General features: G+C 64.8%; 1 protein-coding gene across 1 annotated transcript; it reads left to right on the top strand.

Annotated features, from left to right (window-relative positions):
* The first annotated feature begins 289 nt into the window (after window positions 1-289).
* Window positions 290-4,296, top strand: SOHLH1 (spermatogenesis and oogenesis specific basic helix-loop-helix 1). Its single transcript, XM_029920882.1, has 8 exons — window positions 290-384; window positions 575-676; window positions 1,127-1,262; window positions 1,597-1,718; window positions 1,806-1,897; window positions 2,838-3,024; window positions 3,505-3,575; window positions 3,998-4,296. The coding sequence occupies exons 1-8, from the start codon at window positions 344-346 to the stop codon at window positions 4,213-4,215; spliced, it is 969 nt and encodes a 322-aa protein (XP_029776742.1). The 5' UTR covers window positions 290-343; the 3' UTR covers window positions 4,216-4,296.
* The last annotated feature ends 21,509 nt before the right edge of the window (window positions 4,297-25,805 follow it).

Genomic DNA, 25,805 nt, shown 5'->3' with positions numbered 1-25,805 from the left:
TCACGCCTCCCTCTGGACAGACGCAGCTGCGGGCTGGCACCCAGGGAGGCGGCACCTGAGTGGGAGGTGGGCCGATCCCCCCCGGAAGGGAAGGGAGGACCACTCAGGCCTGGCCGCACGCCGGCCCTGGAGTGGGCAGACCCAGGCCGCCACTTTCTGGCAACTTCTGGCGGGAGACACTTTAGGGCCCCAGGTGAGCGAGGTGGAGCAGAGCGCATGCCTGGGCGGGGCCGGCGCACGTGGGGCGGGCGGCGCCCACGTGAGTGGGCGGGGCTGGCGGGACGTTCTCGTGAGGCAGCACTTGAGGTCCCGGGCGTGAGCGAGCGTCTGTGTAGTTGCGCCCATGGCGTCCGGGGGAGCTGAGCCGGGCGCCGGCAGGTGCAGGTGAGGAACTGCGGGGCAGGAGGGGGTCAGGGGTGCTGGGCGGGGGGACCCAATGCGAGTGGACCGAGCTGCAGGTCCCTCCCCCAGGGCCGTGGGCCAGACCCTGTGGGGGGAAGGCGGGGGCCCCCGAGGACGCCAGCACGGGGTTCTGGGGTTCACCGAGTTCGGTGCCCCGGCCTCTCCCGGGCAGCGGCTCTTCCCCATCCAGCGCCCAGGGCTGCCGGGAGGACAAAGCGGCCGAGCATGCGGGCTCCGGCCTCCCGCGGAACGTGCTCAGCGAGAGGGAGCGCAGGTGGGCGGCGCTGGTGGAGGGTCCGGCCGGGCTGGGTAGGGGGTAGGGGAGAGGGCGGCTGACCTGGGGCCCTGCGGGGGGGTCTTAGACCGCTGGGACAGGGTTGGCGGGGTATGTGCGGTAAGGGGACACTTAGCAGGTGCCTGCAGTGAACAAGAAGCCCCCAAGGCGGGGGTCCCGGGGCTTCCGCTGCAGCGCCCCCCTTTGACCGGAGTTGTGGGCGTCTGGAGGTTTGACGCTTGGGATCTCCGGGACCCCGGCTGGCCGTGGCCGGCCCGAACCACCTGGGCAGCTGTTATTTGGAGAGCTCACGGAGGGAGGCGGGGGCGTGTCCCGTCCCATCCCGTCCTGTTCTTCAAGCCGAGGAGACCCCGAGGTGCTCGGAGGGAAGGGTGACCTGGCCGCCGCGGCCGGGTGGGCTGACGGGCGTTGGTGCTTGTACGGAAGCAGGAAGCGGATCTCCGTGAGCTGCGAGCGCCTGCGGGCCCTGCTGCCCCGCTTTGATGGCCGGCGGGAGGACATGGCCTCGGTCCTGGAGATGTCGGTGCAGTTCCTGCGGCTGGTGGCCGGACAGGAGCGGCCCGCCGTGAGTGCTGGGGAGTGCGCCCTGCGGGGGAGCGGCTGCGGGCAGCTCTGACCTCCTTGCCCCAGCCCCCCTGCCCCCTTGGGGCACAGCTGTGAGCTCCAGGCAGGCGTGGTGCGGTTGGTGCTGGATCCGCCTCCAGGAGAGGGCGCAAGCTAGGTGGTCACCTAAGTCCCTCACGCTGAGCCTCTACCTGCTCTGCTTCTCCTGTCCGAGGTCTGCGCTGGGGCTGACCCCGTTGACCCCAGCAGGGGACAGAGAACAGCGGGCTGTTCCCTTGGGTTGTTGGCCTGGGTTGACAGGCTGCTGTTGGTTATCATGTCTGTCCCAATTCTAGGCCCTCACTCTGTCCAAGGAAGCGTGGCACAAGTGGCAGAGGGACATCTTGCAGCTGGGCCTGTCAAGTCCGACCTCAGCAGGTGCACCGGATCCCGGGCTGGCACCGCCGGGCGTGACTGGGTGAGTGTCCCCCGTGTGGCTGGGAAGCCCATCAGGGCAGCAGACGCAGACCGTTCAGGGTGTGCTCTCTGTGTGTTTGTGCCTTAGGCCCCAGGCTGCTCCTCGCCGTGCGACCCTGGGTATGGCCGAGGCCCCGCTGGGGGCAGCCGAGGTGCTGGACGGGCCACCAGGCCTCCCCGGTGAGCAGGAGTGCAGGGCAGGGCCTGTTCCCTAGCCGGCCGGGCACTTCCTGTTGGGTCTCTTGTTGTGACAAGCAAGCTTGTGGGGGGGGAGACGCCGGAGCCCCCCAGGGCAAGGGTTGCCTGGAGGGGCAGGCGGGGGAGGGGGCAGCTGTGAGCGGTGGCCGTGCTCTTTGTCTGCGTGTCTGCTGGAGAGCAGCATCCAAGCCTGCAGGGTCCTAACTCGCTTCTGCTCCCCAAGGCTGGGCCCCGCCTCCCCCCGGGCCTCCAGGAGGCATGTCGGCCCCCGTGTGTCCAGCTCGCTCCAGCGGCCCCCACACTGCCCTGCTCTCCCCGGTGCTTTTGTGATTTTTTTTTTTTTTTTTTTTTTTCCTGTAACCGAGTGAGTCACCGCTTTGTTCCCTGTGCTGCGCCAGCCAAGCCTGCAGGCACCTCTGATGTCTCCCTCGTGCTGGCCCCGCACCCCAGCTGTCTGTCACTCCTCGGGCACAGTGCTGGTGATTGGTCCGGGCCAGCGTCCCCGAGTGCCACAGGAGGCGAGGATGTGTTTTCTGATTCCCTGAACGTGCCCGCCACAGAGAGGAGAGGCTTGCTGTCGGGGCTGGCGGTAGAGCCGGGGCCACAGGCAGGGCACGAGAGGGCAGAGGTCTCCGTGCCAAGGGAGCTAGTTCTGAGGGGGGAGGCCGGGGTCAAGGACTGTGGGCAGATGGGGGTAGGGTCCCAGGTCTGTGCTCCAGGGCCTGCCCTGAGGTCAGTGGGGTCTCCTCCGAGAAGCTCCCCTGGCCCCTGGGGCAGAGTCTGCAGCCGCAGGCGTCTGTCCCTGGTCTGTCCGTCTGCGTCCTGTTCCTGAGCCCCTCGGGTCCTGTGCAGGGTGCCGTGGGCGGGGGCTGGGGCCTTTGGAGGAGGGCTGCTCCCCAGCTACACCTCCCTTCTCTTGTAGAGCCTTGCAGCCTGGTGGCCCGGCCCTCAGACCCGAGTTCCTCCAAGGCCCTGAGGTCGCCTCCACCCTGGCCTCCCCACTCCTGGCAGCCACCCCCTTCTCTGGGGAGTGAAGAGGCTCAGAGCTGCCAGGGCCAGGCTGGGTCCCCGATGGAGGGGGCCGACTCGGTCATGACGCTGGACACCAGGTGGGTGCCTGGCGGGTGTGCGCACCAGCCCCGCACGCCGCCTCCTAGCCCTGCCCGGGCTCTGCCCGCCCCAGCCCGGGAAGTTCGCACCCCTCCCTCGCTGTCTGCCTGAGCCACAGCTGCCAGCGCAGGCCTGTTGGAGCCAGACGCTGCCGTGTGGTTTTCCGATGCGTTTCCGAAAACGTCGTCGTGTTCCCAGGCTGTGTTCCGGCTGATAGTAAACGCGTTTGTGTTTTGCGAGCGTGCGCCGGCTGGGGCGTGGGAAGGGAGCGTGGCGAGGCTGGGGAGAACCGGCAGAGGCGGCGGGGTGGGCCGGGCTGTCCCCAGCAGGCAGGCCTGGGGTCTGAGGGGAGGGAGGGGGTGCCCTGTTCACCCTAAGCCCGAAGCCACCTGCGAGGGCACACGCCCTTGTCTCGAGGAGGGAGGACCAGGTCCCCCTGGGGTCCGTCAGTCAGGGTGCGGTCTTCCGGCCTTGTTCAGTTCTGCGTCTGGAGGCGACGTGGGAGACGGGACGTCCTTCCTGCTGAGCGCCGGTCCCGACTGGTGGCTGGGTGAGTGGGCACGCGCGGCCTGGGCCACCGTCTGCTCGGAGGCCTTGGCCAGCCTGGACGAGGGGCTGGCCAGGCGGCTGGGAGCAGCGAGGAGACGAGACCGGGCACAGTTTGCTGTGCGGTGCCGGGGTCCTGGTGTGTCTCTGGTTTCCTGTTTCCTCCTTGCTGGATGTCATCGGGGTGGGAACACGAGGTGGCCGGTGTGCACGCGGACCCCGTGTGCAAGCGCACGAATGTGGTGTGCACGCACTGTGTACGTGCGTGAGTGTGGTGTGTCCGTGACCCTGCAGGGCCCTCGGGAGCCAAGGGCTTCCGAGGCGGGCAGGACAGGTATAGGTGGGCCTCTGCGCCTTGACCCCACACTTGATAGCCACGTGCACCCCAGGTACCGGGCTGACGTGTCCCATCTCTGACGTTTCCAGGTTCTCTGGAGGGCAGAGGCGCCGCTGTCCCCTCCCGGAGCACAGTCAGGAGCAGCCTGCTGGACAGGGCGGAGCCGAGCTTCCTGGCAGACGCCGGGCCCGGCTCCCAGGGGCTCCCGGACGGCCCCCCGGAGCCCTGGGGCCCGGAGGCAGGCTGCCCCGGCCTGGCCCTGCGGGACGAGGTGGACAGTATCTTCCCCGACTTCTTCCCCTGCTAGGTGGCCCCCGCCGGCTTGCGGGGTGGCTGTGCTCGGCTCGGGCGAGGCCAGCGGAGCATTAAAGGCAGCGCGCCTTCCTAATCCAGCCGTCGCGGAGCTTCTGTGCAGTCAGCGTGGCTCGCCGGGCGCACGCGCCGCACCTGCCTGGGGCTTTGTTCCCGCGCCAGGCTTGGCCTCGCAAAGTCCTCGAATACCCCGCCATCTCGGGTGGGCTCCCAAGGACCGGGCCTGCTCCCTGGAGAGGCGGACAGGGACCCCACTTCTCGTGCCCAGGTGTGCCCTCGGCCCGTCCAGGGCACCCTAAGGAAAGGGCCGGTCTGCGTCTTTGAGGCAGGGGCCTCTGTACTCCTCCCACGGGGCAGCAGGTGCCTGGTGCAGAGGTCCTCTGATGGGCCCAGTGCGCCCCATCCGCTGCTGACCGCTGGGGTCTGAGGCAGGGCTGGGTGACCAAGAGGAGCATCCCAGGCCCCCGGGGTTGAGTGCCACGGACCCTGCCGTGCATGACTTGGAGCCACAGCAAAGGCTGGTGCCAGTCTCTGAGCCAGGCTGGCGGGGGGCTCACCACGATGCTGCTGCTGCCCGTCCCCCGCCCTCCCGGAGATGCTGGGCTCCAGGCCTCCGTGCAGCGAGAGCTCCAGAGTCCAGAGGGCTGTCTGCCATCCAGGAGGGTGCGTTGTCCTGACTGAGGTCTCAAGCCGCCATCCAGGCTGTTTGCTTCACACCTGCGTGTGTCTTTGTCTCAGTAGCTGGAAAGTTCCGTTCATTGTGTCTGTGAGTCACTGCAGACGACGGTGACGAGCCGCTGGCGTGGGCTGGAGGCGCTGGGGAGTGAGCCCTGGCGGAGCCAGACGGGGGCCAGGCAGGGACTTGGGGAGGCTCTTGCCCAGGGCACAGTCCTCAGGACCTCCCTGGTTGTCGTGTGCGTGCCTACTTGTGTGCTTGTACACACTTCTTGAGGGTAGCACAGGGTGGGGCACTGCGGGTGTCATCTTCACCCCTGCACCCTGAGCGCAGCTGTGAGTGGCTGTTGGCTGCCTGGTGTGTCAGGGCTGGAGCAAGCACTCGGCCCGGTCCCTGTGAGTCTCCCGGAGGGGGCCACGGGACAGAATTGTTGAGGCCGCTCCCCCCACCTGGGAGCAGGGATCGGGTGCAGGCTCCCTGGAAAACCCCCGGTGGTGCTGGGCAGGCTGACCTAGGGCAGTCCCACCCAGAGCCCTGGCAGCCCACCTGTGCCCTTCGTGGACCTCAGGTCGGCACCCAGTGAGGGGATTGGGAGCCCGACTGAGGCGCGCCGGGAACAGAGACACTGCTCCACCGCCAGGCCGTCTTTGGAAGGACAGGGCCCTATGTCCGGGGGTAGCCGCCTCATCTTGTGGAGGGGGCCCTGGGGCCAGCATTGAGAACAATCCTGACACCCAGTCGGGCTCGTGGAGTGAGAGCAGCGGCTGGCTGAGGCTACACCCCCAGCGGGACCCGAGTGGCCTGGAACCAGCATTAAACTGCACTGGCCACGTGGTCCCGTGGCCCCTGGCCTGCAGCCTCCAGGAATGTGGGCACAGAGCCCCGTCCCTGAGCTGGCGGGGGCCTGGCATTCGTCTGATGGGTGGTGCCACATGACGGAGTAGCAGGGGGGGCCCCGTTTTGCTGCCCCCCCTCCCGCCCCGTGAGGTGGAGGAGGGCAGGGCTGCTGCACGGCCTGGTCCGGGCTTGGCAGGGCTGGAAGGAGCTTCGGGGAGCAGCTTTCGCCCCCACCCTCCTCCTCCTGGCCCTTTTGGAACCAGATTGCAGCCCTTGATGGTGGTGATTGTAATTGTGTGCGTTCGGAAACCCGTCCTGCTGATTACAGGCTGGTGATTACAGGCTTGTTCTCTGGGTTTGGGAGGGGCGCACCAGCACGCCTTCTGCGCCAGCTCTCAAGGTGACCTGCTTCCCTCCTTACCGGCCCCGCCAGGAGGTCCCGTTTGCCTCTAAGTGGGACACACAGAAGGGACACAGCTCAGCAGGACTTCAGACATCCTCTGGCCACACTCTCAGGCCGTGCGCCTTGGACGGGGACGTTTGGAGGGACTGTGCCCACAGCCTTTGGACAGAGAGCTGCCTGCTTGTTACTGTCAGCCCGCCCTCCCTGAGCCCTGCCCCCCAGCAGCCTGGGCTCCTTTCTGCCCTCCCCACCGCCCTTCCCGATCCCTCTCTGCTGCCCCTCCCCTTGCCCTCCCCACTGCTCTCCTGCTCCTTGCTTCTCCCGGTCACCTCACCGGAATCACCGTGAGCTGGCGTCTCTGTCGGGGTGCTCAGTGCTGCTTGTTGATTGCGGGTAACCCTGTGGGTACTCGGATCCTGCCCTGGAGTCCCGGGGTGGCTGGGCTGGGTGCTCTGCTGCTGGGGAGGAGGCATAGCCCGGGGCCTCCCTTTGCCCCCAAGCTCTGATCTGGTCTTGGCAGGAGGACCATGCTCTCCATCTCCCATCCCAGCTGCCAGTGATGGAGGGAGAGGGAATCCTCTCGAGACCCTTGGTGGCCTGGCCTCACTGTCCCCCCACATCACACACCACAGGGGGCCAGAGACCAGCTTGGAGGTGCATGCCTGCTATCGGTCCCTTTACAGCCAGGACACCTTGTCATCCCCTGGCAGGCCCAGATGTCCCCAGCCCATCACCTGAGCACAGTGGGGTGCTCATGGCAGGACAGGGGCCCCAGGCCTGCTCACAGCCAGGGCAACAGTTGGGAGGTCCGTGCCTACTCAGAGGATGATGGGACGCATCGCTCTCCCAGCCAACTCCCCGCCGCCCCCCGTGGTGGCAGGGCATTGGGGCTGGGGACCGGAGTGAGGAGGAGCAGGGAGACAGGGCACCCCCGACCCTGACCCAGATGGGGTCACAGGGTGGGCCTGGGTCGGCCTGGGTCGGCCCTGCCCCAGGATGAGGGCCAGCGGCAGAATGGATGCAGAGGTCGGACAAAAACTCCCGGGGGTCTGGGGCCAGAGGGCCAGCCGCCCGATGGCGGGAGTGGGGCTGAGGAGGAGGCTCTTGCTGGAAGAAATGAGCTGGGAGGAAGGGGCCTGGGTGGTCGCAGGAGGGAACGGGGCTTCTGATGGAGGAGACTAGGGTGGGCCTCCCAGGGGTGGGGAGGGCCGCTGGGTACTGGGGTGTGGCCTGGGGGTGGGTCCGAGGGACCGAAGGCCTCATTCCAGCATTGGGGGGCCCCCCTCTTCTGGTGGTGGAAGCTCCCCTTTGTCCAGAGCCAGGGCGGGCATGGCACAGCGAGCCTGCCCTGAGAGACCACCTCCAAGGACCCTTGGTGCCGGCCAGAGTCCCCTGGCCCGGGACGCCGTGGGCTTGATGTGTGGCTCCAGGGTGGGCCCTGGTGAGGACGGGGCTTGGCTGCTGTGGGGCAGGGAGCTCCCCACGGCTGGGCTCCAGGCCAAGGGGAGCCTGGGACACCTAGGCCCCCCAGAGGACTATGGGAGGGCGCCTGCCAGGCTTTCAGGACACCTGGATGAGTGAGGTGCAGTCGGCAGCATCTTCTGCTGCCTGCCTAGTGACTGTTCCTGCCCCCAGGGTCTCAGCCACTGTCTCTCCGCAGAGACACAAGCATATGGCCAGAAGGGGCCTCTAAGCTGTGTCCGACTTGGAAGCAAGGGTCCTGCCTAGGTGGTCTCTGCCGCTGCCCCTGCCCCCGTGAGACTTGCTCCTGGCCCCACTGCCTCCCGGTGTCCTGTGCTGCCATCGCTTCTGAACAGCACCCTGGGGGCCCCTAGCAGCTTCCCCCCACCATGTGGATGTGAGCCTACACTGAGCTCAGCTCACTGGGAGGGTCCCCACCTCTCTGTCCCAGCAGCCCTGGCCCCCCGTGGTCACCAGCCGGAGCACCGCACAGAGCATGCTCAGTTGGGGGGGAGGTGTTTATTGGACATGCCGGGAAATGTCTCCAGGAAGGAGGGAGTGGTCGAAGGGCTCTTTGGCTGGACCGGGAACCCCGGGCCTTCCTCGGGGCAGTAGCACTGTGGGAGACACCCCTGTGAGCTGGAGGAGCAGGATGGGTTCGGGGGGGGGTTCTGTCCCCCAGTGTCCTTCTGCAGGTTGTCATTGACCTGGCGAGCAGAGGGAGGTGTGCTGGTGCAGGGCAAGGGGTGCCGCCTGGGCCCTTCCCCACTGCCCCCGGCCACCTCCCCCCACTCCTGATGCCCGTGGCTGGCTACCAGACTCAGTGAGGTTGGGGTCCTGGGGGCCCCAAGCAGGGTGAGCACTGGCGCCAGCCGCAGGGTGTCTGTGGTGAGGCAGGAGCAGCTGATGGAGGAAAGGTGTCCAGAGCCTGTGGTGGTGGCTCTCTTGTCCCCTCCCAGGACGGGGTTCCCGGCTGTGGGATGGGCCGTCACGGGTTCCCTCTCGCTCCCCACAGTGACTCTCTATTTGTGTACGCTACTGCCAACAGTGCCACTTGGCCATCTGTCCCCCAGGCCCCTGCCCATGGGTGCTGGCACCCTGTTTCCAGAGCAGGGCCTGCCTGGGTCGCTGGCCCGAGCTCCTGCAGACGTGTGCCCCGCCTGCTCCCGAGTTTCCCGGACGCTCCCGAAGTTCGGGTGCCGGGATCTGTCCCCACGGACTTGGGTTCTCCCTGCAAAGTCTGGTGCCCAGGCTGCGGGGGTGTCCGTGCAAAGCTGGCGAGGAAATGTCTGCAACCAGACCGTCACACGTGGACCTTTTAGTAGTGGGCGGCCCTGCAGAGAAATGGGGTAAAAGGCTGTCTTTGCAGTACAAGGCGCAGGGCAGCGGGGCGGCCTTCAGGCCCGGAAGGGCTGCGCACCTGCCCTACACCTGCGCCGAGGGGTGGGTTCAGGCTCTGACTCCGTTAGAACGTGACCTCTTTTAGGTCCCGTCTTTGCAGGTTTAACCAAGTTAGGGGGACGGCATAGGGCGGCCCACCCAGTGTGGATGAGGCCTTTATAAAGCGGGGAGGTTCGGACACAGACGCTTGGAGGAAGGTGTGAGGACCTTGGGGACTGAGGACAGACCAGAGGTTGGGGACTGTGGCCACCAGCCAGGCGGTGCGGGCAGCCCCAGGGCTGGGAGGGCCGGAAGGACCAGTCTTCCCTTGGAGTCTCCAGAGCGGGTGTGGCCCGTGACCGCTGATGGGACCTCCTGGCTTCGAGGTACCCATATGGCAGGACGGGGTCAAGTCCAAAGGGGCAATGCAGAGGGCTCAGGGAAGGGGCCGGTGGCCGGCTGTGCGGGGTGAGGTCAGGCCACCCAGGGGCGCCGGTCCTGCCCTGGCCCCAAGGGATGCCTCGGGGAGCACACAGTGTCCAGGAGGACAGAGCGGGGAGTGGGTGTCAATGGCCCAGACTCTGGCTCCGTGTCCTTCAGGGCTTCCCTGCATTGAGCCCTCAGGAAGCCCCCTGTCGCTGCAGCTATAGGGCCGTGGTTCTGGGCGGAGAACCATGCAGACGTGCCCTGCCAAACGGCCGAGCCTCGGACGGGAGCAGGACCCCAAAGCCCTTTCTCCACGTCAGGACTGCTGGTGGGACAGAAAGCGCAGGATCCATTAGGGACAAGCCCGCTGAGCCGGACTCGTGCGGAAATTCAGAACGCGCTTGTGGTCAGACACGTGGGTGGAACAGGTGGCCACAGGGAGACAAAGACTACCCGCGTTCCCCGCCGCAGGCTCTTCTCTGGAACGTGTGGAGAACACCACCGATGTAGGGGAAGCGGTGCTGGAGAAATGGGCAGCAGCCTCGACGAAGAGGCGATCTGACGGCCCAAACCGTGGAAAGGCGTCGACCCCACCGGCGCCCCTGCCCCGATGCCCCAGAAGGGCTGGAAATAAATGACCGCACTGGTCATGATGAGGACGGGTGTCTGGGGAGAGAGGCCGCTCAGTCCTCGGACCTTGGAAAGCCAGCTGCGTCTCCCGCCACAGCCCCTGGACGTGGCAGGCGCTCTGCATGTCCCCACAGAGCTGTGTCCCCACAGGCCCCCAGTGTCACTGCCGCCACTCGCCATAGGCCCACAGCGCCCGGAGCACCCGGCACCTCCCCGTCCATGCTGGCATGAGGGGGCCCCCCCCCCACACCATGCCTGTGGGAACACGGGGTGTCCTTGGAGTCCCTGCCGCCGTGGGCGCCAGCTTGCCTTTATTCTGAATGAAAAGGTGGGGGGGTGGGGGCTCAGCGAGTTTGAGTGCTCAGAGGGGCTGCGTGCAGGGCCAGCAGGAGCTGGGAGGCCGCCCAGGCCCCACCCCCACCCCCAGCACTCCACATGGCTCCTGGGCATCTCGGCGGCGTCAGCGCGGGCAGTTCCCGCTGCACAGACCAGAGGGAGGAGGGCTGTGGGGGGCGGCTGTCCTCGTGACTAAGGGGTGCTGCACCAGTGACAGTGACCAGCCCGGACCCCAGGGCTCACAGCACCACAGCTTAGTTTCAGTCACACTGCCTGCCCGGCAGGGGCTCCTCTGGGGTGTCAGTCCTGAGACCCAGCCACCTGGGACCTTGCTGGTCTCGTGACAGAGGGAAAGAAAGTGAACGGACATCGGTCAGTGTGAGTCACTTGGGCAAGGTGACCTTGGGGACACTGGAACCAGGAGAACTGGAGACCAGGGGGACCTCTCGGCGCCTCACAGGGTACTTGTGGTGGACGCAGGGCAATGGGCTTGTTGCTTGGAGGTGAAATGCGTGAAGAGGGATGTGTGTTCTAGTTCAGGGTGAGCCCCCGCCGCCGGGCTAGGGTAGGAGCAGCCCATGGGCTGGGGTCAGCTTCAGAGATGCCCCCCGGGGTGAGAGTCCGGAGTCTGGTTCTGGGCGTCAGTGTGGAACGCATGTCGGGGGCCTGTTTGAGCAAGAGTGTGGCCACTGCCATCAGGACCCCTCCCTTCTTGGGGTCTTTACCCCCAACTTTGGAGTGGCTGCCCAGGTGTCTCCACGGCCCCTGGTCACCCACCTCCCTCCCCTGGGATCCTTCCCAGAGGAGGTGGGTGGCCCCCCTCTGGCGCCCTCCCCATGTGCCACAGGCTGGGCCTCAAGACACCTGCAGCCCCAAGAGGGAAGAGCAGGGGCTGCACCCTGAGCCGGGGTGCTGCGTGTGGCCCCTGGGCTGGGGTCCTTTCTGCTCAGGAACGGCTGTGCTCTGACAGACAGGTGGGCACTGAGGACCCTGGCCTGTGCCCCCCGACTCAGGCGAGCCCTGGCCTTTGCGGCACAGCACTTCTGGAGTGGAAATTCAGGAGCTGCACGGGGTCTCCCCAGATTCACGTCCTTGGAATGTGGCTTCATTTGGAGTGAGAGTCTTTGCAGATGTAACGGAGGCGGGCATTGCCGTGAGGTCCTCCTGGACCAGGGCGGCCCCCAATCCAGGGACGGCGTGCTCGGGGACAAAGGGAGACCCAGGCTCACGGGGAGGGATGAGCAGTGAGGACAGAGGCGGAGATGGGGGGACGCTGGCGCCCCCGAGGCTGGGTCAGGCAAGGGGCCGTTCCCCCGAAGCCTCAGGGGGACCAGTGCTGCTGGCCCCTGGGGTCTGGCTCTCTAGCCCCCCGACCGGGAGAGAGGACGTTTCTCTGTGCCGTGTGACGGCGGCCCCGGGAGGCCGAGCCGCCTGCTGGCAGTCACCTTGTGCCCCACACGTGGGCTCGGCGAGTCCTTTCTTGTTTTCACAGACGTGGAAAGGAGGTGGGTCGCCGCACCTTGGCCCTGCAACGAAGAGGTTCCCGAGCGGCTAATTCTCATAAACAAAAGCTGGTGTTGTGGTGGCCACTTCTGGAAAGACCAGTTCCGTGGCCTCTGGCCTGGGACCAGCGGGCCACAAGCTCGTGGTGTCGGCCCTGCGGGCAGGCGCAGGCATGGCTGTCTTCATCCCTGTCCCGGGCCCGGGTGAGAGCCGGCCATGGGCACTGGCTGCGCACTTAACGTGTCGCCTGGCGTCATCTGCCTCTCAGCCTCCGTGGAGGTCGCAGGTGCAGGAGTGAGCGCCCCGGGCAGGGGGTCAGGCAGGGGCTGTCCCGGCCCCTGTGTTTGGGGTGAGCAGACTCCAGAGACCTCAGACGCCCCCTCCCAGCCCACCCTGCAGTGCTGGGGACCAGGAGGGGTTCCCGCCCAGAGAGCCGGGTCGGGATGGGGGCTCAGGTCCAACATTTGCTGGCCAACATCCCGGAAGCCTTGACCTTGGGCGTCGCTCTGGCCTTCCCGAGGGGGGCGTACAGGCGCGTCCAGTGAAGAAAATGACGCTTCATTTCTCGCTGAGCTGTGAAACGGCTCGTGCGGATCGCCCAGCCCGGCAGCTGAAACGGCGCCTTCTGAGGTGCGGCCCTCCTGGCGCCCTGGCCCCGGCTCTGGAAGAGCCGCGTGCCCCTCAGCTCTGAAATTCCACGTCGTCTCTTTGACATTTGTGAGAATAGTACCATGCAGGGCACACTCTTTTGGGTCTAGCTTATTTTTTGGTGAGATAACACATTTGCATGATTTGTCCACATTACTTTTTAAATGAATTTATTTCTTATTGTGGTACAATCTACAGAACGTAAAACTTACCACCAAGACCATTACAATTTCCTTAACATTTATAGTTTACTTTTGAGTGAGGGCACAAGCGGGAGGGGCAGAGGGAGAGGGAGACACAGAACCTGAAGCAGCTCCAGGCTCCAAGCTGTCAGCACAGAGCCCGACGCGGGGCTCGAACCCACGAACCGAGAGATCATGACCCGAGCCCCAGCTGGACACCCACCCGCCCTGGCTCTGTCTCCGCGAAGGTAGCCTCCCCGGGCCCTCGTGTGCCCGGGGCCCGCAGGGCTGGGCCTTCCGTGCCCGGCCCACCTCCCTGGGCAGAGCGTGTCGTAGTCCGTGCTGAGCCCCGCCTGGAAGGGCTGAGCAATCCTCTGCCGTCATCAGCCCGTAGGCGTCCTCGCCGTCTCTACCTTCTGGCTGCCGTGGGGACACAGGTGTGGCTCGCTGGGTCCCTGCCCCCAGCCCCTCCGGGGTCCACCCTGAGGTGGGGTTGCTGGGCCGCTTAGGAATTCTGTGTCCTTTATTGGGACACTGCCACACTGTGAGCCACACAGCCATGCCCTGTACGTCCCCTCCAGCGATTAGTGTGTGCGAGTGTGTGTCTGTGTCCCTGAGTGTGTCTGTGTGTCTCTGTGTGTCCGTGTGTGTGTCTGAGTTTGTGCCTATGTATGTGTATGTGTGTCTGTGTCTCTGTGTGTGTCTGAATTTGTCTGTGCGTGTGTGTCTGTGTATGTCCGAGTTTGTGCCTCCGTGTGTGTGCGTGTGTGTGTGTGTGTCTGAGTTTGTCTGTGTGTGTATGTGTGTGTGGTGTGTACCTGTGTGTGTATGTGTGCCCAGGTTTGTGTGTGTGTGTGTGTGTGTGTGTGCGGTGTGTGTGTGTGTGTGCGGTGTGTGTGTGTGTCCGAGTTTGTGTGTGTGTGTGTGTGTGTGTGTGTGTGTGCGCACGCGCGCGCGGTGTGTGAGGTCCTGGCTCACGGCTGTGGCCTGCACCCCCTCGTAGGTAGCGGTGCTGGGCACCTGTCTGTCTACTTGTTGGCCGTCTGTGTGTCTTCAGAGAAATGTCTATTCAAGATCTTCCCTTATGTGTGAATAGTGTTTTTGTCTTTGAGTCGTAAGAGCCCTTTGTATTTTCCGAATATTAATACCCGATCAGATACAGGATTGAACACGGCTGCCTCTTCACGTTTCCCAGTGCCTCCGACGCACAACAGAGATTCATTCTGATATTGCCCCATTTGCCTGTTTCCCCTTCCTTGCCCATGCTTTCGGCGTCCAGTCCAAGAAGTCACGGCCAGACCCAGAGTTTGGAAGCTTTTCTGTGCCTTTTCCAGGGGATTTCTAGTTCCAGCTGTTAGGTCTGGGCCACGCCCAGCTCGCTCTGTATTGGGGTGAGGGGAGGGTCCGCCTTGTTCTGTTGCCTGTGAGGCCACTGCCCCGGCGCCATCTGTGGGGAAGCCCGTCCCTTCGCCACCGAGCGGTCCTAGCGTGCTTGTCAGAGCTGTGGCCGAAGGTGAGAGGGCTCGTCTGGTTCCCGGGCCACCTCCACCACGGTCTGTAGGACGTCTGTACCTTTTAGTGGGTGTGAAATGTGGACTTGTGAGCCGTCGGCTTTGTTCTTCTCCACGACTGCTTTGGCGTTCAGGTGCCCTGAGAGTCCGTGTGCCTTTTACAACAGGCTTTCCTGTTTCTGCAAGAAAACAGAACAGCTTGGGACCATGAGAGGCGCCGTCGAGCCGGTAGATTGCTCTGGGCGGCACTGACCTCTGAGCCGTGCCGGGTCTTCCCGTCCACGAACATGGGACGTGTTTCCATCTGTGTGTGTCTTCCTTCGTCTTTGTCGTGTTCGGTGGTTTTCAGTGGATGAGCCGTTTGCCTCCGTGGTTTCGTGTATCCCTAAATATTTTGCTCCTCGTGATGCTGCTCCAGTGAAATTGTTGTCATAACTTCCTTTCAAGTTGTTTGCGGTTGTGTATGAAGACACGACGGGTGTCTGCATGTTGAGTCCCTAGCCTGTAACTGCCAGACGCGTTTTCTGTTCTAACCGTTTTATGTGCCGTCTTTAAGGCTTTCCATATATAAATTCATGCCATCTGGAGGCAGATGCTTTTCCTCTCTGCATAGACGTGTGCTGGCCTGTTCCTGCCGTGGAGTGTCCTCTCTGGGGCCCCCCGGGCCGCGTGTCCCTGCTGCTGTCAGCGGACATCCAGGTTCCCGCTGGCTTTGGGGTTACCTGTGCAAGTCCTTTGGAAACCCATAATTTTACCTATTTAGGGGTAAATACGGAATCATACTAAACGCTAAACAAACAGTACTAAGTACTAAGCCAACATTTAGTACTAAATACTAAATAAAAAACTAAGTATTTAATGGAATATTTAGAAGCAAAATTGCTGGGTCATGAGCCGAGGTGCTGCCAGTGTTATTAACGCCCCCCGAGCCCCCAAAGGAGCTGAGCCGCCTTGCATCCCCCCCACCACACTGGAGGGGTCTCCGTTCAGGTGCAGCCGGCATTGGATGAGGCAGCCCTTGATTTAGCGGTTCCAGTGGGTGTGGGGCTGCAGGACAGCTTGGCTGCGCGTCGCATCTCTGGGACTAATGATGTGGACCTGTGGGCCACTCACGTACATGTGTCTCCCCTTGTGAAGCGTCTGCCCCCATTTGCAGCCCATATTTGCTGTTGGTTTGTCATTCTTCATAAACCGGCATGCGAGTCCCTTGGCAGACGTATGGAACGTGAAGGTGTCTTGTCTTAAAGTGCAGTCTAACTGGTCATCCAGTGGAAAAACGGTAACTCAGAATTCACTAATAACTCATGATTTATTAACAGGAAAAGAGAAAAGGGGCAACCGTTGCCCGATTTAGATGCTCTGGAATGCACCGAGGCCTCTGCATTCTGGCCCAAACATGGAGGGTCAGCGGGGACGGTCCGTGGTCCTGCGCGGGCAGGCGCTGGCTCCTTTCTGTTCAAATCCGCATCTGTACCGGCTCATCATCCCACCAGCCGCTGTGTGAGGCCCGCGGGGGGAGGGGGGTCCCCCGTGCGCACGTGACCTTCCGCACAACAGTGTGTCTGCGCACCGGCACGCACGTCCGGCATCCCTGCAGGGCGGGGAGATCCTGGGCCGCCCGGTGGGCTCTGCACGTAACTAGCAGGGCCTCCGTCCTGGGAGGCAGCAGGACATTGGACACGGAAGGAAGAGTGTGCACAGAGATTTGAAGATGCTTTGCTCCTTCCAGGTCTTGAAGCAGGAGGAAGGGCCACGAGTCAAGAATGCACTTCCAGAAGCAGGAAAGGAAGCAGGCCCCCCCCTCCGAGGGGGTGTGCGGTCCTGCCGCTGCCTTGTTGGAGCCCGGGGAGCTCGCTTTCAGACTTCTGAGCTCCAGGGCCCGGAGAGGCCTGTCCTCGCTGGGCAGAGATGCCCAGAGTCAGAGAGGCCGGGGTCACCGGGTCAACACAGAGCCCGTGGCCTTCACTGCCCAGAATCCCCCAGCCAGAGGTTGGAGCATCTGCCCAGGCCCAGCTCATGCTCGCCCTCGCCCCTCTGAGCTCCCCCCCTCCATCTCGCCTCCTTGCCCACTGGCCCCGGTCCCCACCCCACCCCACACTTGCCCAGGGCCATGCTGAGTGCAGCCGGCACTCAGCGCACACCCTGATGTCAGGGGAAATCTTCCTTTCTGGGTCACGGAGCCCTTTGTGGACAGAGAGCAGGCAACGGTCCCCTCACTGAGGGCCCCTCGCTGAACCCTGCCCAGGGCTGCCAGGGCCCGGCTGTCGGAGAGCCGGTGTGGCAGAGGCGTCCAGAGCGCACTCCCTCGGCCTGGAGCTCCCCGTGGTTCTGGGCCCTCCCCCGGGGGAGCTCAGTGTCCATCCTGAGCTTGTCCGCACCCGTGGTGGGGGGGGTGGGGGGGTGGCAGTGATGCTTTCACGTGGAGGAGCAGTGGCCGGTGTCCTGTCTCCTGCGGGACCCCGTCGGGCAGAGCTCTGCTGGGGACGCCAAGACCCAGGTGTCTGTTGCTGTTGCAAGCTCCGGGCAGCTGGCAGCCGTGCAGCATGTGCCCCGACACTCCCTGCAGTTCAGGGAAACTGAGGCAGGGAGCTCTCAGACTGTGGGTGGGGCTGTGAGGGGTGGGGAAGGGGCTAGGTGTCACTGGTGTGGGGCGGGCCGGGCAGGCGCCCCACTGCAGACCACGGACCAGCCTCCCCTTCACGCGCCGTCTAGTTAACCCTGCCCTGCCCAGGACGCTGTCTGAGGCTGCAGGTCTGTCAGCGGTGGGTTCGCCAGAAGCTCTCAACCCTGGGGCTTATGCGGGGCTGCCCTCGCCCGATCCCGGCTTCCCTCTCCCTTGTCCATGTCCACGGAAGTGGGTCGGTGTTTGCCGGGGTGGCAGTGAGCCTCCTACCCCAGGGCCTGCATCCTGGACACCGGCCGCGGTTTGGGGGCTGGGGCCTGCCTGCTTTCCCACGAGGTCCACGCAGCACTTGGCCTGGGGTCCTGGGGAGCATGTGCGGTCAGCGCTTCGAAGGAGGAGCATTCGAAGACGGCCCTGGGGGTGGCAGCGTCCTGGTGCCGGCTGATGGTCCTGGACTCGGCGTGCGGCCCACCTGTCTCCTCCGTGTTCCGGCTCTGTCTGGCGCCCTCCCCGCAGCACCCTGTTTCAAAAGCTCTGGTCACAGATCATGGTGCCTTGGAGCCGTGACAAGTGATACAAACCATCACTAATGCAAAGCGACTGGCCGGCCGTGCCTCAGCTTTGCTTTGGTTTCACGCTTGACTTGTAATCACTTCCTCCCACAGGTGTCCTTGCTGTGCGGCCGCCGACCCTCCCCCGCCCCGTCCGTCCCTGGCTCTGGGCACCGCGGGCGGCCGGCCGGGCCCTGGCGCGTCGCAGGGGCTCTGGGCGTGGCCTCGAGCAGCCAGCTGGTGACCGGCTTCCTGGCCTGCGCCGGCCCGGGTCTCCTGGGATGAGAGGCGTGTGCAGGGTGGCCTCCGTTCTGGGGGCTGTCTCTGCTCTCAGGTGGGGCGTCGGCTTCTGAGAACGTGCGTGTGTCTGATGCCTCGGCTGTTGTCACATTGTCTTTATTCTGCTGAATATTGCAAATAAGCTGTTGCGTTTTCCTTGGTTGTGGCCAGTCTGCTGGCTGGGAGCTAGCCCGCCTCGCGGCTCCAATCAGCAGGCCTCTGCAGCTGAGCTGGAGCAGAGCCGCTTATCTTTGTTGGCCATTGGACATTTTTCTCTGGTGAATTGCTTCTTTGTGGCCTCTGTGCCTTGGGAGCACGTCTGGGAGCTGGTCTGGCTGTGGACCCAAAGCAGCGCCCTTACGGAGGCCGCTGTCCTGCCAGGGAAGCCTCTCGTCAGAGCTGCAGGGGAGAGGGACCAGCCCGTCACTCAGCTGTTGCACGTTGCCCGGGCGCCCGTGTGGAGTTGGGGGGGCGCAGGTGGCCTGTGCAGGTGGCGCTCTGGGGCGATTGGCCCAGCGACCCAGCGGGGGGGGAAAGCTGGGCACCACCCCCTCCTCATGCGTCTTCGGGCAGGATCCCCAGGTGGCCCGTTGGCCCCACTCCCACCCACAGGGTGGACTATGAGGTAGTCCTGGTCCTCACTCACGGAGGGGTCCTGGGAGTGCTGGGCCGGCTCCGGCTTTCTCCTCTGCCCTGATGAGAAGGACCCCGGCTCCTACGGCTCGCACTGGCACTTTGACCGGGGCCCCAGGTGGACCGGGGGTGTGGCAGGGTGTGGGGGGGATCGAGGTGCAGTCACATCACTGGGAGGAGGCACAGGACAGAGGTGGCAGCCGGCGGTGTGGACCCGAGTGGGACCTATGTCCCCACCCCCACCCCCACCCCCTTCCCCATGAAGACCACCCTCTCTTCTTAGAGGGGGGCGCTGCCTCGACCCCTGACTCTCGAGGACGCAGGACGGGCCTGGCCACTGAGGGGACGCAAGAGCTTCCCCTGTGTCCACCAGAGGTGAGCGCAGGCCCTCGGGCCGCAGCGCGGAGGCGAGAGGCGAGGTCCCTGCACGGCTCCTGGGGGAGGAGGCCGCCGGCGCCACAGCGGAGCCCGGGACGGAGCCCACGGGGAGGGAAGAGGGGCAGGAGGCAGAGAGGGGCGGCCCCTCCGCCCCTGGACACGGCCGTGCCCGCAAGCAGCCTGCTGAGCACCCCCCGCTCGTTGGGGTCAGCACCTCTGCGCGGCCGGCGCTGTCTGCGTGTCTAGGAGCTTCTGCCGTCTCAGAACGGACGTGCGTCTCACTCGGAAGAGCGGAGACCTAACGACCGTGTGCCTCCCGTGGCAACATGGCTGAGTTCCCTGGCCACTCAGCCTTGGGGCGGGGCTCGGGCTCCTTCGGCTCCAGGGCTCCGATTAGGGGTGACGTTTTCATCTTTTCCTTTGCTCGTTTCTGCAGCCTAGGAATGAGCCCGGGGGGGAGCGTGGGGCGGGGGCCTGCCGGGCGGGGACGCGCTGGGCAGGGCCGCACACGGAAGCACAGGTGGGTGTTCTCGGCCGAATCCCTGGAGGGTTTGTAGAGCAGAGGGGGGCTGAGCAGAGGGCCTCAGAGTGTCCCCAGACTTCCAAGTCTAAGCCCCCATGCACCCGAGACCCTGCTTCCTGGCTCTCTGCCCATTGGGGGGATCAGGGAAGGGGCAGCACGGGGTGGGGGCAGGTAGGCCCTGGAGAAGTCAGCGGCACCCACCTGCTCAGGGCCGACGACCCTAGTCTCTGAACATCTCGCAGCGATCTGAGGGGACACAGTGACCCGGAGTGAGCCCCTGCCCAGCCCCAGCCTACCTGTGGCCACTGGGCGGCCGCTGAACCAAGGGGTCCCGAGCGAGCAGGAGAGCAGGGGGCCTTACCTTGAGGCCCCAGAACCACTATCTGCTCCTTGTGCAGGCCGAGGTTGTTACAGACGGACTTGAATTTCTGCAGGAGCTCCGGGCGTGTGATGGGGTCCCGGACTGCGGGGAGCAAGGGGAGGGTCGGTGTGGGGACCGCGGAGGGTGGGGAGCAGACCGCAGGACAGGGCCCCGGGGCGTCGGGCGCTGCGGGGCTGTGAGGGTGCCTTGCTCCCTGGACGCAGAGGAGCGTCTGTGTCTGGTGAGCCTCTGGCTGACGCAGGGAGAAGAGAGAGACTCCCCCTTTCCTTGGGATGAGGTGGGAGGAGGTGGCCGTCCCCTCTTCCCGGTGCCCTGGATAGCGTGGGGGTTGAGCTGTGGTCACGGGACCTTCCTGGTGAGAGGGCCACGGAGAGTGTGTGCCAGAGCACAGGGGCTGGGGGCTGAGGGCTGCTGCCCTCCCCTCCCTGTGCCGGGTGGACGCCTGGCTCCAGGGGCCCCACGCACCCAGCAGGTAGGCCAGCGGGCTGGTCACCCCGGGGTAGTGGTTGGGCTTCACCTTCACCAGGCCGACATCGTTGTGTCCCCAAACTGCGGAGGACGTGAGGGCTGATAGAGGCTGGGAGGTGGTGGCCACCCAGCGGGGAGACCACAGGCCCCCTCTCCGGGCACAGGGGCTGTGCAGCCTCGTGGGGACAGGGGCCCTGCCCGCTGGGAACAGCTGCCAGTCCCCGGGCGGGCTGGGGGCCTGAGTCCCGGTGCCCGCCTGGCTTGCAGGCACGGGGCTGCTGGGTCCTTACCACGCGACTCTGAACCCGAGAGCCAGACCCCCTGGGGTGGGGCCGAGCCCTTGCCCCCCCACACTCACACATGACGGTGAACTGGTCTTTGCGATGAGCCTTGAGCGCGGTGATGAAGTCTCTCCTGCACAGGTCTCCTTCCCTGCAGGCAGGGGGCGGGGTGACTGTCCAGCTGCCCTTGTCCATTTCTTTTTAATTTTGTTTACTTATGTGTTTGTTTAATGTTTATTTATTTTGAGAGAGAGAGAGAGTGAGAGAGAGCACGCAGAGGGGAAGCACGAAGAGGGGGTGGGAGAGGGAGCCCCACGCCGGCTCCTTTTTGTCAGCGCAGAGCTGGATGCCCGTGACCTGAGCCAGAACCGAGTCGGACGCCTCACCGCCTGAGCCGCCCAGGCACCCCATCATCTTTTAAATGGAAGTATAACTTTCCCACAGTGACAGTCACTGCTCTCCATGCAGGGTCCTAGGACTTTGACAAAGGCATCAGTGGGTCCCCTTGAAAGTGACCTTGGTCCTCCAGGTCTGGTGCCCTCTGATGCCTGGGCCGAGTGCACAGCAGCCTGCACCCACCCAGGTCCCAGGGCTGGGGACCCCTGCCGAGAAGGGGCAGGATGGCGGCCGAGGCCGCAGAGCAGGGAAGGGGTCTGCAGTCAGACCCCTGAGGCTTGTCCCGCGGAGCACGTCCCCTCCCGGGGCCCTGCCCAGTCCCCCAGCTCCGCCGCCGCGCCTGCACCCACCGCACGAGGACCTCCCCATGCATGTTGCCGTCCATCACGGTAATGGTATCCATGAAAACCCTGAAGTGGCCGCCGGGTCTGATCAGAGCCGAGTTGTTGGAGGCCATGGCAGCAGAGTACCAGCTCCTGGACAGCTGCGGGGTGGAGAGGGGGTACGGGGAGGCTGGGCATTGCCCTCCTCTGGCCCTGCCTCAGAGTGCTCACACTGAGCCCAGGGATGCCCCGTGACGCTGCTGGGGCCGGCGGACTCGAGGACAGTCCCCCCGTGCTGCACCTGCCCCTTCTCGGGCCAACGGGCCAGCGGGCGTGTGTGTGTGTGTGTGTGTGTGTGTGTGTGTGTGTGTGCAGGAAGGAGGTGTCCCTGCCCAGCGCCTGCCCCCTCGGCCCGGGAGACGCTTCACTCCCTTCTGGACGAACTCAGGGCTCCTTCTGACTGTGCTGGGGCTGCAACCCCCAAACCTGCCTGTGGACTTCCCCCACACACTGCCCCCCACCAGCCGGTAGACTCGCCCTATGTACGGCTCATTCACAAATCCCCGAAAGTGGGGCCTCGGCTCTGGCCCCATGTCCCAGCCCGGGTCTGCATGTGCACCCGTCGGGGTGGATGGGGCTGACTAGGGCGCCGAGGTGCACGCGCCTCCCAGCCCTGCCTCCTGTGCACGGACCCAGACCGCGGAGGGTTCGGCTGCCTGGGGGCTGCCGTCCTGCTCCGGAGGAGCCCCGAGAAGGCCTGCGACACGAGGCCTTGGCCAGGCCAGGCCACCCGACGCCCACGAACTCACCCCGGCCCCGGTGTCCCTTCGCCGCCTCGCCTCCGCTGGGTCCCCCCAGGACTCCTGGGGGCGCTCCTCCTGAGCCTGCAGCCCGCACAGCAGCGCCAGGCCACGGTCAGCGGCGGGAGCAGCATGTCCACAGCACCTTCTGCCTGGGTTTGGCGGCAGCTGGGGACTTGCGGGCTCTGCTGACCAGGCCCGCGGCCTGTCTGTATAGCGTGGTGGGGGCGAGGCCACATGGCAAGGGCTCTGCCCGTCCCCGCGGGCGATGGGGACTCCACGCTGACATCTTAACCTTGATCTTCACCTTGGCTCTTGTGTACTCCTTTCGTTGCAGCTTTGGCACCAAAAGTGTCACGTTCCCACACAACCAATTTCCAAAATCAATAACCAGCCAGGGGCCGAGCCAGCATCCTGGGCCCGAAGGGTGCCTGTGTCACCTTGGGGTGCCCTCCATGGCTGCCGTGGTGCAGGAACGCGGTGGTGGGGCCCTGGGCTGGAGCAGTGGGGCGCGGATCCACAGGCCCCCGGGGGCGTGCGGCTCTCCGCAGAGCCAGGACGGTGACTGACGTCTGCTGTGGGCCGACCTGGGACCCCCAAAAACACATGTGGCAGTGCAGCGCCCGGACCTCAGGATGCGGGCTTGTGAAACCAGCATCACTGCGGTGCGGTCAAGACGCGGGCGTGTCCCAGCAGGGCGGCCCTGGTCCAGTACGACCCGGGCCCCTGTGCACAGAAGGTGTTCAGACAGGAGATTCACACGAGGAAGGAGGCTAGGGGGTTGCTGCCACAGCCACGGGACCCCCAGGAGCTGCCATACCCCCAGGGGGCAGATCCAGGCCAGCCCCTCCATCCCAGGCTTCTGGACACCAGAACTGGGAGAGAAGAAATCTCTTTTGTCCAAACCCCTGTCTGTAGCACTTGGTTCCCGCCCCCGGAGCAGATGCGGATGGCACCTGACCAGCCCTCCCCATGCCCCCAAGAGGCCACGGCCCTGGAGCCGCTGTCCCGTCCCCTCTGCCACAGCGAGGGCTGGCAGGGACCGTGTGGCGTCTTCCTGGGGAGCCCCTGCTCAAGCTTCGGGACGGCACTGCAGAGAAACGCAGGGCCTGGGTTCTACCCTCTGCCCACCCCTCCTGCCCCGGAGCTGGGCTGAGAGGGTCCCGTGATGAGAAGCAGCGGTCCTGTGGCCTCTCGGGGGGTCAGGCCAGTGGGAACGGAGGGAGCAGGGTCCCGTGGTGACCGCCGACCCCCAAGCTTGGCTCGTCCCCCACAGCTGTTACCCCCTGATCTCCCTGCATTGCCCTGAGCTGCATGTCTGTCCCTACTGGTGGCAGCTGGGTTCTCTGGGAGGTGATAGAGTTGGGGGACAGTCTGTGGGGTGCCAAGGACCAAAGTGGGCCCCCGCAAAGAAGCATGGAAGTCCTCATCTCAGGAGCTCAGGATGTGACCTTATTTGGGAACGAGGTCTTTGCAAATGTAGCGGAGATGGGGCCCTGCTGGCCTAGCGTGGGCCAGGTGTCCTTGCAGGAGGAGGGGAGGTGGGAGGGATGCGTCTGCGCCCAGGACCCCCTGGATGGCCCGCGTTCCCAGAGGCTCCAAGAGGCCGGGAGGGTCCTCCAGGAGGGCCGCGAGAACCCGCCCCTGACTTGCCAAAGCCAGGTCCTGAGCCCAGAGGGGGCCAGCCAGGCCGCAGAGGCTGGGCCACGGCGCCGCACTGACCTCCCCCCACGACCCGGCGGGACGAGGATCCGAAGGGCCCCTCAGCGGGCGCCACCCCCCCCCAGCCCACGCGCCTCCCCCGTGGCAAGATCTCCCGCCCTCGGGGCACGTCCGCGGTGACGCCAGAGACGTCGTTGGCTCCCTCGGCCTCGTGAATCCCCAAACTGTAGCTGCTCCTTCCTTTGTTTGAGCCACATTTATCGAGTGCCCGTGTGAGCACGCAGGAGACCCCCCTCGGGAGACCCCGTGACAATGGTGGGGATGGACCCCGTCTCTGCAGTCTATGGTCAGACAAGTCAGGACGCGCGGGCCCGTTACAAACGCTGGGAGCCGGGGGAGGGACACGAGGAAGCCTCAGGCAGTTGGGGGCACTTCTGCGTTTGTTTCGGGAGGGAAGGCCTGCCTGAGAAGGTGCCCCGGGAGCAGAGCGGGGAGCAGCGGGGGGGGGGGGGGGGGGGGGGGGGGGGGGGGGGGGGGGGGGCGGTCTGTGGCCCACCCTCCGGCACCGCCGACTCAGGCCAGCGAGACCTCACTTTGCATTTTCCTCGAGGGACGTTTCCAGGAGATGAGAATCTCAGTTTATGTTTATTTTCTTCCAGCCTTTGTGGGTGCTGCGCGTGTCCTCCGCCCCACATCGCCTCTGAGGGAAAGCCACGGTCGTCCGCCTTTCCTGTCCCTACCGTGTCCCTGGGACGGTTGGTGGCCCCATGTGCCTGAGGCCGTTTTCTCCTGTGCATCCTGCTCGCGGCTTCCGCAGTCCTAGAGTCTGCACACTGACATCGTCGCCAAGTTGGGGTCTTTTGGTCTGTTCGTTTTTTTAAGTTTGAAAATGCTTATTTTTGAGAGAGAAACATAATGCAAGCGGGGGAGGGGCAGAGAGAGGGAGACCCAGAATCTGAGTCAGGCTCCAGGCTCCGAGCGGTCAGCCCAGAGCCCGGCGCGGGGCTCGAACCCACGAACCGTGAGATCATGAGCTGAGCCGAAGCCCGACGCTCAGCCGACTGAGCCCCCCGGGCGCCCCTGTCCAGTATTTCTTTAAATCGTCCCCCCTTTCCCGCCTTCTCTCCCTTGATACTCCGATGAAATGCCAGGGCTTTGATTTTGTCACACAAAATCGCTGATGTGCCGCTAATTTTTTCGCCCAATCTTTTTTCTCTTCGGTTTTTAGATTGGATGATTTCTGCAGATGGATCTTGAAGTCTGCGACTTCTAAACCTCTCCATGCTGCTCCTGAGGCCGTCCAGGGAGGCTTAAATTTGACATGTACACAGTGAGCTCTGGGATTTCTACTTGTTTCTTTTATAGTTTTTCTATTTCTTCTCAGATCTGCCTTGTTCTCGTTCGTGAGTGTGTCTCCTCTGTCCTGGAGCACGTGTGGTTAGGGGCCACCCAGGTGTCTTGTCCGGAAACCCCGCCATCGGATTTCTCAGGATTAGCCTGTCGTTGGCGCGGTTCAGGGCTGCACCCAGGACGCCGCGGACGGTGTGACTCGGACGCTGGAGTCCATCTTGTCACCTCGAGGGTTGGAAGCAGTCCGCGTCCTTGGCTGCATCCAGACTTTATGGTTTGTTTGCAGGGACAGAAAGGTCCTCTCCTTCCTTGCGGGACACATTCCGTTCTAGGAGCCGGCAGAGAGGTGCACGGAGCATGCGTGCAGAATTGGGGCTCCCCCGCCTTGCCAGGACAGTCCCCGGGCCACCTCCACAGTCCCCGGGCCACCTCCAACTTCATTCTCTGGGTCCTCCAGCAGGGAAGACGGAGGGTTTCTATCTGAGTGTCAGCCCCCAGCCTCAGCTGAATAGGGCCTGTGCTCACTAGGAAAGCGGGGAGGGGGAGGGAGAGACAGGAGAAGGGGAGGAAGAGAGGGGCAGGGGCAGGGGAGGGAGAGGGAAGGAAAAACTGGCAGCTCGGTTCCTTCCGCGCGTCAGCCGTGTGCGCACTGCCGTCTGCGGCCCCTCCTCTCCTGTCCGTCAGGCGGTCGTCCGGCTCCTCCCAAACGTGGGAGTTAGCTCTGCATGGGGGGCGGGGCGCGGGGAGGCTCCACGTTCCTGGAAGCAGAGCACAGGGGACATTGTAGCCTGCGGGCGGGGAGGACACACGGGTGACCTGCTGGGGGTCAGCCTGGGGCCGTGGGCGCGGGACCCAGGGATGGATCGAGCCGTCAGCCTGAGCAACCAGACGGCGGGAGGCTGGTGGAACCAGGAATCTGTCCCAGACGCCCCGAGGGGAGGGG

The sequence above is a fragment of the Suricata suricatta genome, chromosome 13, assembly GCF_006229205.1.
Source record: "Suricata suricatta isolate VVHF042 chromosome 13, meerkat_22Aug2017_6uvM2_HiC, whole genome shotgun sequence".
In the NCBI taxonomy this organism is placed as follows: Eukaryota; Metazoa; Chordata; class Mammalia; order Carnivora; family Herpestidae; genus Suricata; species Suricata suricatta.
This window is presented reverse-complemented; position numbering and strand designations above follow the sequence as displayed.